Genomic DNA, 12040 nt, shown 5'->3' on the forward strand with positions numbered 1-12040 from the left:
TGTAGATCCATTTGCCTATAATTTGCCTTCTTAGCTGCCACTTTAGTCCATTAATTTACAAATTCTTTTGCTCGTTTGTGCAATTCATTTCTCAGCTGCAGCCTGGATAGAGAAGCTCAGCCTAATATTGACTCCAGCCTCTGTGCCATATCCAAGCCTCAGTTTCTCTCCTTAACTACCCAGTCCCCCCACAAATGCTTTTTTTCAGATTGTCCTGCCTTTTCTCTGAAGCTTGAGAAAATCTTCAGCAAATGTGGAAAAGTCTTTGTTTATCATCTTCCAATACTTTTTTTGTATTGGAAGATGTATTCCAATACTTTACCATGATCCTACAAAAACCTGATTTAGTGGTAAGGCAAATAGTCCAAACGTATATTTTCCAAAATAATTTTTCTTCCATGTAAAATGATGTTATCCACTAAAATTTGTGCAGTCAACAAAGCTTTCTTGTTCCCTTTCTGACATTATTCAGTTGCCTAATTATAAGAATATTTTTTTTCTTTTTCTACATGTTTTAATGCTGAAGGGCTTTGAGGGCATAGGTGGAAGAAGGTCTAAATATCTGGACCTCCAATAGTTGCAATAGTTGTGTCACTGAAACTGACACTCTTTTTAGTGTGTATGTGTATTTAGCATTTTTTTTTAATTGTACAGAGGCTAAAATTATTCCATGTTTGCTTGGTAAAATATATATTTTGGGGGCTGGCTAACATAAAAAATAGTAGAACTATTGTTGAGTCACGTGATCTCCCTGAATACCAGCTCTGTATTTACAATGTGGGTTTGTAAATGTTATAAATGCATAAAGGTTTATAAATGCTTTGAAGGTGTCCTCTTTTGGCATAATCCCTGGGACAACAGTCTTGTCTCAGTCAGGATATTACATACTCTTGGAATATAAATAGCAAGTAAATAATTGTGCCACTAGAGTATACTTGATAAAACTTCGAATGCCAATCTGAACACCTGCAGACACATCCCAGAGCAGTAATATTTATTTGCAGTGTGATGAGCTTGAAAACATCTCAGCAAGCCTGGTGCAGCAGGAGTGATTTTCTTCCCTGGAATACCCTGGGGAGAGTCAGTATGTGTAATGTATATAGAGTTTTCTGTGGTATGTATGCATGGAAGTGTCCATATAGACAGGTTTCTGGGCAGTTTTCTTCTGAATGATAACTGTTACCACACCCAAATGTTATTTTTTCTGCTGTTTTGTTTACTGTGGTGGCAATCTGGCTGTACCACACAAAGCTTTGTTTCTGTACAGAAGAGCTGAAACCATCCCTGTTAGAGGAGCACTCAGCACTAGACTGCACTTTGGTGTCAGTTTCTTGCTGGGAATTATGTGTTTCTCCATGCACCATCCTTTTGAATTTCCTCCATTTTCCCCAGCAGGAAGTGACAAATCCCCTCAGGACATGTGGCAGGAGCAAGGGTTTGGGTAATGACTGATTGGGGTCTTATTTCCTTTACTTTGTCATGACATACGGTGAGGAAAGCTCATCCACCTGCTTAAAGCAGAGCTGGCACACTTTTGCAGTTTGTGTGGTTTGCATTATTGAGGTGGGGATTCTATTTATGTTAACCAAAATGCACTTTGGACTGAGGGTATTGAAGGGCTGGTTTAGTCTGAGTTTAATAGTGGTATGTATAAAACCTAGATGGGAGCAGGGAAAAATTGAAACTTGGAATTGTAGAACATTAGTTGCTCTTATTAATTACAAGAAAATAAAAGAAAGCTCCTAAATCACTAACTACTAAGAAAAAAAATTAGAGATCAGTCCAGTTGAAACACCTTCCCATGTGAAAGGTGATTGACACTTACTCAGATAGCAGAGACTCTAAGTAGATAAAGGAAGGTTATTTCTCTTTAGAATATTTCCAATTCAGTGTTTTTTAATATGTTGGGTTTGGGTTTTTTTTAGAATAAGATAACCTTCAAAAGAGTCTCCAGTCTTGAAAGTTATGTGAGCCATTTGACTACAAAATGAGACAATGCAGAGGGTTATAAGGATTATAATCACTTATATCTAGGCAAGTGATGAATCCAACTGGTCAAGCAAACTAGTTCTCAAAGCATGTTTTAACAAACTCATCACAGAAAAACTGAAGTTGAGTGCAGCAGTTTTATTGAAAAAGTCCACAGGTGTGTGCAATTCCTTTATTAAAATGTTTTCAAATACATTGGACTAGGAGCAATTGATGATCAAGAGATATTCCTTTTTTATACATTTTTATTTCCAAAACTATACAAACATTGGAAAACTTTCCTTTTCCTCCATTTCAATTAATAATAATTCTGTAGTGATAAGCTATAGTTCTCCCTTTTCAATCTGCAAGCCCACTTTTCTGGAGATGACATTTTGCATCTTTGACAATTAAAAAAAAAAAAAACAAAACCAAACCATCAGTCATATTTACATGTGCTTAAGGTTGCATAATTGAGCATCGTACAGGTTCTGAAAACCAGTGGTTTTCAAGATTCCCCCAGGTGGGTTGAAGGTTTTAAATACATACATAACTGCATACATGTGATTTAGTAGCCAAGACATCCTCTGTTCCCTTTCATTTTCAAGGCTATCTATAAACTCTGTGCTAGCCATGGTAAAGGTTTGTTTTAGTAAAGGTACTCACTGGGTGAAAGCAGCACTGACAACAACTATTGCTGATCAAGGACATGAATGGGCAGAGAATTGTGTGTATATACAATAGAAGGACTAATGTTTTGAAATTAATTGAAGCTCTTATGTAAAAATAATGTCTAGAATAAAAGCTATTTCCTGTACTGGATTAAAGAATAAAAGACCCCCACAAACACTCGTGTAAGGAAAAAAGTGGATGTCAACATGGGAAAAGAACAATAGAATCACATGGATTGAATTCAGAAGCTGTTCTTGCAGTGTATAATTACTGGAGATTCAGTTGAAATATAGCAACATTATCAATGGGAAATGAAGGCTACAACTGCAGAGGACACATACAATACACTTTATGAGCTATTATATTGGCCATACAGATTTGTCTATATGTTATTTAGTTGAATCCTTAAGGCTTCTCTAATATCTTGCATGACAGTGCTGTCTGCTTGGATCTTCCATGCATGAGGGAGAGGGGCAGTTTTCAAGAAAAAAGAAAATTAGGTTTGTTCACATTTCAATTACAATAGCACATCCAGAGACACAAAATAAAAGACAAAACTTTATGGTACCTTTTTTTTCATTTATTTTGGCCCCCAAAAGATGCATGCACTAGACTTTATGTACTATAAGGTATTGAAATATTTACAGCATTGTACATGTGCTCTTAAAGGGATGGCAAAGGGAAAGGTCTGTGTTCATCTTGGTGGGAGTAGAAGTTAATTTTCCTAGCTTAATAATACCTATTCAAAGTGAGAGATGACTCTTCCAAAAAGAAAAGCCCACAGAGAATAAAGCTATAGCATAATTATAGCCAATGTTAACAAACTGTACAGCACTTTACCTGGGAATTCTCCTCTCTCTCGCTCCTGTTTGGAATCACAATATCAACTATTAAGTGATGCTGCTGTGCTGCCCTTGCGTGTCTGCTCTGTTTCTCTCTATTCCAGCAGGTAGAGGTGTATATTACCTATTGACATGATTTTATTTTTAAATTATTTTGGCATATGGAACTGACATGTAACTCACGATAACCCGATGGCAATTTTTGGACGAACGATGTGACCGATATTTACGGGGTTATGGCACTAAAGACCACTATAAAGCGCGTCATAAATACTTCAAGTGGGTTTAGGAAACCATCTCTCTAAGAAATCCAGCGAGTAAGGCTCGTATCCCTCCTCTCCCACTGCCTCTAAAGGTACAGATAGGACACCCAATACACCAGGTTGAAGAGGCAGAAGGCAGTGGGGAAGAAGATGCGGGCGTAGGAGTCCATTTTGGCGATGCGGATGTGTATCCGGCCGTGCCGCCACGCTCCCGTCCGGCAGTCCTCGAAGCAGCAGAAGAAGCTGGCACAGTCCTTGCCATCCAGACACTCGTACCCGTACTCCTCATCCCTTTCTTGGAGGTGTGTGGCATTGTTCATCTGAATGGTGGCTGAGCGCGGGCGGATGTCGATAGTAGGCGCCTAAGGTGGAGTGGCAAAAAAAGAAGAAAAAGATGGTAGAGGGAGAAATGTTGTTATTATCACCAGGCCAGCTGGGGGATGATGGTCAAAGTGCATGAGGGTTCTGCTTGGGGTGCATGGGAAATTGCTGAGGTGCTCTAATGGCTATTTTGCCTTGAACTCATTAAAATCAGTTGCACCTTACCCTTTAGAGGAAATCAACACAAATCAATCTAACTGCTATGGGCAATTAGCTTCAAAGCTAAACTGAGTAAACATAAGAGGTTAAATGAAACATCCAGGGATGAAATTGATGGTATTCTGAATTTTTGTTTTATAGTAGCTGCTTGATATCTGAAGGCACTTTGTGTATTGCATATGAAAGCAACTGAACCAACTGGAAATGCAGGATTTTAAAAGGGGTGCTTCATGTTGAGAAAAAAGCAAATATGTATACACAGGAAAAAGGCAAAACCTAGGTCTTTTGAATAAGATTAGGAGAGTCTCTATAAGACTCTGCAGTTTGAATATATGCAGCTCACCACCTACTGATGTTCACCAGCTAGAAGGTTCAACATGTTCCAAATTTTATATAGAAGCTGTACATGTATATATATATACATATATTTAGAATGAATTGAGCAAGTTAAGCATTTAAAACACATTGGAGCACTGGGTGAATGCTGGGATGATAGACATTGAAATTTCATGCTGATGGTTATTAGGGAAACATAACAGTACCATTCCATAAGCATGTAAACTCAATGTCATTTATTTTGTGTGGTTTCCTTTCCCTCTACCCCCTTCCCCCACGCTTTTTCCTTTTTTTTTTTCCTTTTTTTTTTTTTTTTTTAATAAAATCTCTGCATTTCTGAATGGAGATAAGGTTTAGATGTGGAACACAGCTAGATACATTTGCTAATTTTCTAAGTGTGTTGATCCAGTGACAACATTAAAAATCTATATGCATCTTAAACCCTTTCAAAACTCTGACTTTTTTTTTTTAATAACAAACAGCATTTGAGTAATTGATGGTGACATTGAGTTTTTTTTCAGGTCAACATCCAAACAGATTTAGTTTTTTAATTAGAAGTGAAATCACAAAAGTTAAAAATCCAGGGTCAGAGTTCTAAAAGGGTGTATTGCAGGTTTTTAGGATAGCTGGTGCTATTGGATCCCATGGAAAATTGAGAGAGAGGAACAGAAACTTTTTCACATTAAACTCTCTTAATTCATGCAATCCAATAATGTTGGTCACTCTTGAACTTAAGTAAGTTCAGAACTGCAGTGCGTTGGTATTTGGGCTGCTGAATCAACTCTACAAATCATTTAGAAATTTGTAGCCATTCTACTTAATTAGGATATAGCTTAAGTCTCATTAATTAAAAGACCAAACAAAACACCACTATCATCTAAGCTCTAATAGTTAAATTCAGCAGTTGCATGCAGTGAATTTCCATTCCAAAAAACATTATACCTTGAAGGAAAACATCCGAAGAAGCTTTCATTTTGTAGACAGAAAAGAGAATCAGAGGGTTTTGTTTTAAATTAAAGAAAGGAAAGAAAGAGACAAAAAATAATGAAAATTAAAAATATGTTTCTAAAACACTGTAAGTCAAAAAGAACTAAATTTATAGAAAGACTTGGATTACAGCAATTGAAACAAGTATCTGTAACATAAAATCCCCCACATTTTCAACTTGTCACTGTCTTGTTTACACGTGGGCCAAAGACATAAAATATCAAACTCCTGTTAGATTTTCATATCCTGAGGGGATTCTAGTCTTTCATGCTGAACTGGTTAGAAAGAGACCATTCACAGTTTATAGAAGCACTTTTTAGAAAGAAGACTTTTTACCTGCAGACTGTGCCCTGAACACTCTACTTTTAAGGTTTTAGACTCTTTGATTAGGATTCAGGTAAACATTTATAGTTCTGTTTCTTCCCAGAAGCTAAGAGATAAGCAATGTAAAAAAACAAGTTATTTGTCCTTATATAGACACCTTAAGGTGAAACATTGAAATCTGAGGTTCATTTAGTTTTGCTCCTTTACCTGACTGCATAAGACACACAGACACTTTTATTTCCATCTAAAACAGGACACATCATTTTATCATTTTACTTTGTTTTTTTCAGTCTATCTCTCAGCAGATTTTAGACTTGAAGTTACAGGAATACAGTGAAGTGTTCCTTAATTGCTATTTTTTCAATATCCATTTTTGTGTTATATTTTAAAACTAAATCTTCAAAAGTCCTTGAATATTTTAGTAAAGGAAATCCAAATTACTTTATTCTTTGTTAGATGCCTGAAATGGAGACGAAAATATTCTTTATTAATGTAAAACATTTTTCCTTCACATTCTTCACTTTTTTGTTTGGTTAGTTGGTTGGTTTAAGGGGTTTTTTTGTGGGTTGGTTGTTTGTTTGAGAGGGTTTTTATTTCACGAGAATATTTTGGGTTTGGGGGATTTTTTAGTAGATGATTAGGCTAAATGTTGTAGAGGTTCTAGACAACACATTTGTCAGCTCAGTTGCCAAAGGCAAGGAGAAATCTGTCCTGGACAAAATAAACAAAAAATTCTTTCCCTGACTGGGCAAAAGCCCAAATCACTACTGAGGATATTTCCAGGATTTTTCAGTTGTTACTGTTATATACATTATTTTAACTATTGGGTAGCATAAATATCATTATAAACTACTGCAAAATCACGTTCTAAGGCAGAGAAGCAGGTAAATAAGGTAAGAAAAATAAGAAAAAGAATTCAAGGAAACAATGGAAAGGAAACAGATGTTTAAGGGGAAGTTGGAAAAAGCAGAAACTAAATTTTGAATATAAAAGTTTAACTGTAGTCTTGATAAGCAAGATTGTCATGTCAAAATGTGGATATAAGTTAACAGCATAGAATATTGCTAATACTAAGACAAAGAAACTGAGCTCTTATCTATAAAGAGATCTATATATAGCATAAATAATGGCTCTGGTAGTTGTGGTTTGCAGAACACTTTGGTTAAAAAGATCTTTATCCTAAGAAATTAGTTTCTCTGGCATCCAGAAAACTGAAATGTTTGAGCTTTTGATTCTCAAAGTAAATGCATTCTTATTGTTACAAAGGATGGGTATATATGTAATAAAAAATATGAAAAAATGTGTAGTTATAAAGAGGGATTTAAATGGTCTCTCAGAAAAACTAATTAAATTTTAGGCCTTGCTGGTAAAAAGATACATACTGGGTTTTTCTTCTTTTTGTCTTTATCCTTGCTTGGCTTTCTGTTGCTGACAAAGTAATGCAAAGTTCCATATTCCACCAGTGCAGAGAACACAAAAATAAAGCAGACTGACACAAAAAGATCCATTGCTGTCACATAGGAGACCTTGGGAAGAGATTTACGAGCAATTGTACTTAGGGTGGTCATGGTCAGGACAGTTGTAATTCCTAGTGGACAGATAGAAAACAACAGAAACAATATTACTTCAAGTAGCAAAGTGATTTTGCCAGTTACCTCTCTGTGATTGGTTTTGAAGTGTGCCTGGAGTTCAAACCTACTGCAAAGATATCCAGCAGCACTTTCCAGAAGGGAAATGCCAATTCCATGGGAGCTCAGGGGATTAACAGGGGGATGTGACATTTTTGCATGGTCACTGACGGTGCTGCTCTGTAGAATACTTTGATTAGATGAATTCTAAGAAATTTAAGGTTTTGGGTTTGTAGTTTACTTCTGGGGAGCCTTTATTTTTATTGAAAATTGAAGTTTAGGGTTTATGTGCTCAAATGCTTAAGCAAAGCAAGAGAAAGACCTACAAAAGAGAAGTACTGTGACATGCCTCACCTTTCCTTCCCTTTCAGAACATTACTGAATGTACTGTCATGTGGAAAATGTAAAAATGCATCTGAACAGTTAAAATCTACCATATTCTATATGGCAAATTTCACACCTTTGGTTTTACCTTCTTAGTGGTGGAAATAGACTAATTCTCTACAGAGGTTCAAGTCTCTTTTATGTATCCAGGTAAAATTTAAAATAACAGCTGAATGCCTTTGTTTATATTGTACTTCTCTAAAGCAGATTTTATAACCTCTTTTTGAAGAGGATATGTAAAAAACAATAAAATGCTTGAAGCTTTCTCTTATGGAAGCCACTGGTCCTCTTTGTTCTGTTCTTTCTAGGGAGTCTGGAATGAAAATTGTGTCCCCTATTTTACACTTCAGTGCTCTGTGGTGTGGTTCTGTGAAGAAATGAAAAGGAAGGAAAAACTGAAATAATTCTCACTTGTGTGGATTTAATGTAGAAGTAGAAAGTGCTAAAGTTTCTCTAGCTGAATCTTTCTGCTTTGTTATTTCTTACTGTTACAGCTGCTTTGCACAAGCAAGATTAATTTGGTCTCTCAGTTTATTTGTGGAGCTGTTGCTAAATGTGTAGAAATTTCCAATTCTGATTAATTGCATGTCATATTTTCATGTATAAGATTTTGGATACCACCAAATTCAGTTGATTTTTTTTGCCTGAAGTCTACATTTGATTGTTGGTCTCTAAAGTGGTCATGGTGGTACATTCTGTCCTTGGGCACACAGCCAGGAAGGTGGATTCCTTCTTGGTAATTATTTAATTTGTGTTGCCAGTCACCATGATATGGAAATAGAACAAGTGAAACTAATGCATCCTGCCTCTAATCCAGCTGTGTGTGCCCATCCTCTTGATGTTTATAAAAGATATTTCTGTATTCAGAAAAAATGTGAAAGCTTTTATTCTTGACAATGTACAATAGAATCTGACCTTGTAAAAAGGAAGAGATGCAAGATATTCCTCTGAAATTACTGCATTCCTCTAAAGGAGGAGAGTTCATGTGAAGTTGTCTGTTCTCATATTTACAAACTGGTGATCTGCAGAGGTGTCAATTAAACATCATAATGCTTGAAGGAAACAGGAAAGATAAACTCACCCAGTGATGTTCTGGCTGGAACTGCATCCTTATTAATCCAGAAAGAGACCCAGGACAGGACAACAATAAGAGTGCAGGGAATGTAGGTCTGAATAGTGAAATAACCCATTCTCCTGCTCAGGTTAAAGAAGACAGACATGACTACATAGTCTCCTGTAAATCAAAAGCAGAACAAGATAGAATAATACGTTAGAAAACCAATATAAAATTTGTATAGAAGAGCTAGGTGTTTCCTATTCCATGTCTGGGGGTGTGTGCATATTAAACTGATCCACCAAATATTCTGATGGCAAATACACACACACACCTCTTCTTCAACACAGCTGTAGCTCAGGAACCAGTGGATTTTCCACACTAGGAAGTTACCAGTGGTGACTTTGCCATATGATTTCAAGGGTAACCTGCCTCATAGCATCACTTCTACCCAGGTCATTCCTCACAACCAGACCTGCCTGGTATGATCTGCTCTGCTTGCAGCAGCCCAGGGTGGGGTGAAGGTCCAGCCCTCCTCCAGTCTCTGTGCTCCCAGCTCCACTCTCAAGTGTTGCACGCTTTCAGATCTGCTTCCTTAATTTTTCTGTTCTTAACTATTCATCAGGGCCATGCTGTGTCAATAATTCATTTTTTTATTTGCCTGCAGATCTTCTGTTGTATTTTCTCCTCTACATTTCCTAAGTGACCCCAAAAGCTGGGCTAGATGTTACTCAAGTGTACATGACACATCATTCTTGTCTTTGCAGGTTCTTTTCCCCTCTAAAATTATTAAGTAAATTCCATCTGGGTTCAGGGACACAGGAAAGCTTCAGTTTTTGATGTAGTTTATTTTTGTTGGGTTTTTTGGTGAGTTTTTTGTTGTTGGTTTTGGTTGGTTGACAGTTTTTGTGGGGGGGTTTTGTTGTTGTTTTTGGTTGTGGGAGTTTTTTCCTAAACTAAAAAAAAAAAAAAAAAAAAAAAAAAACACCACCTAGTTCTTATCTTTACTCCAGATTACAGCACTCCTGGGAAAAAATATTGATTGCAAAGGAACTACAGAACCCCAGGCTACAAAGACTTCATTGCAATTCAGTGAAAGGCAGCCCAGAGAAGTCTCTAATGGAAACAGGATATGATTTGCAAATATAGAGTAAGGTAGTTTTCCTGCATTATCAAACAGTCTCTGTGGCTAATGCAAATTCTGCTTAGATCAGTACCTTTAGTTAACATTGAGTTCCCTCTTTTCTGGCATAATTAAAATTTAAATTTCCCCCAGAATAATCCCTTTGAATCTGACCACAAAAGAAACTTCAGAGATATTTTTCAACTGGTGCTTCTTTGTTATTTTTTTTTCAATCTGAATGTCCATATTCCTGGTATTACCTGGGTTTAATTTAATTATATTATGTTATAATTAAACAAAAAACATAAAGCCCCCAAATTTTATATATGCAGTTTATAAGGTGGTACATTGGAATATGAACAAACAATTGTAATAAGTACAGTCTGATTATTTTCTTAGTTCCCAGATAACTTTGCATTATATGTGCATGTCCTTCATCTACCAAAAAAGTCCAACCAACCTATCGAATGTAACATCACTCATCAGCAGCACTGAAAAGCTGAAGCCATAAAATTACCCTATGTCTCATTCTTCATCTCTCTGGAACATATATTAAATTCTCAAGAAGTGATTTTTTTGCAGTTTTTTGAATTATCCTTTTATTCATTCACCTTCATATAAGCTATTAATAGAATTGATATTTCATTTTTTTTCTTCTATGATATGGCAGAGATATCTTTAAGCAGTAGCTGTATTACTTCCATGTAAACATTTTTAAAGAGCAGGATTTTGTGCTCACTGTTATTATAGAAATTTAATGGGACAAAGAGTTTCCAGAAGAGGTGAAATGTAAACCCAAATACAGATGAGAACATAAAAAGGCACAAAAGGCCCAGAATTAAAGTTTAAAAATTAGATGTTTTATTGCTGTTCTTTTTCTTTCTGCTGAAGTTCCAACTGCTGTGGGCTCTTTGGAGTAGATGAGGGATGTACCAGACCCCAGGTAACTTTCTCCTGACTTTTTGTCCTATACTTGCACAGTCTTTTTGCCCAACTGTTTGGCAGCTGTAGCCCCTCCTGCCTTGTATTCAAAGGAACAGAAAATATCAGATACACAGGCCAGAACTTTCCTACAGATGTTAGAGTGAAATACTAAACTCAGCCCCTGTTCTGAGAAACAAAAGAGCTAAAAAGAGATGACCTAGAGCAAGGCATGGTGCAAGCCCTCCCTCACACACTGCCCTTTGCCCAAGAGCTGGGTGCAAACCCACCCTGGGGTGCTGTGGATAACCTATGAATATACATCTGTGTGTGCAGAGAGAGCACCCTCAGTCCATCCATTTTATCGACCATTTCCAAATACTTCCTTTTCTTGTTCAGTTTTGGGTGGTGTTCCCCTGGTGTCCATGGACACTTGTCTGGATTTTCCCCTTAACCCAAGGAATGCCTTTTATACAGTAAACTATTACAGTAATATTTTTACAATATTGTAGGCATTATTTTAATTTTATTGTTGCTGTTCATAATGTAGTCCATAAGACTTTTTAAAGCATAAACCAACTTGTAAAAGCCTTAGTCCAGTCACTGGCAGTGAAACAGAACTTTGAATTCTCTGTTATCTCAGACATGCACTTCAGAGGGCAATTCGTTCCCATGGACATTGGCAGTGTCCACAGGACATTTGCTACACAAACTGGAGATTCTCTAGGTGCAAGCATTTCATATCTAATCAAACACAATTCCCTCTGCTTTTCCTTTTCCTTTTATTTTTCCTTCTTCTTATTTTTTTAAAAATACACAACTTCATAAGCAGTCACGTTTAGAAAGAACATCTCTCTGCTAACAAGTTTCAAAAGTTAAAAAGTGATATAATTGTTGTAGGATTTTTCAATCCTCACAAATATTATTGCCCATTCCTTTATGCAAAGACTTTCTTCCCTTGTTAAGCAAGTTGATACTTGCATAAAAAAATCCAAACT

The 12040-nt window shown here is 36.4% G+C and overlaps 1 protein-coding gene across 1 annotated transcript in view; it reads right to left on the bottom strand.

Annotated features, from left to right (window-relative positions):
* Window positions 1-2023: 2023 nt before the first annotated feature.
* Window positions 2024-12040, bottom strand: part of GABRG2 (gamma-aminobutyric acid type A receptor subunit gamma2) — a 65147-nt gene continuing 55130 nt past the window's right edge. Inside the window, exons 7-9 of the mRNA XM_063413462.1 lie at window positions 9026-9178; window positions 7315-7520; window positions 2024-4107 (exon numbers count right to left, since the gene is read on the bottom strand). Coding sequence (XP_063269532.1) covers window positions 3832-4107; window positions 7315-7520; window positions 9026-9178 — 635 coding nt within the window. The 3' untranslated portion in view covers window positions 2024-3831. The remainder of the gene's footprint in view (window positions 4108-7314; window positions 7521-9025; window positions 9179-12040) is intronic.

Source organism: Prinia subflava, chromosome 16 (assembly GCF_021018805.1).
Source record: "Prinia subflava isolate CZ2003 ecotype Zambia chromosome 16, Cam_Psub_1.2, whole genome shotgun sequence".
NCBI lineage: Eukaryota > Metazoa > Chordata > Aves > Passeriformes > Cisticolidae > Prinia > Prinia subflava.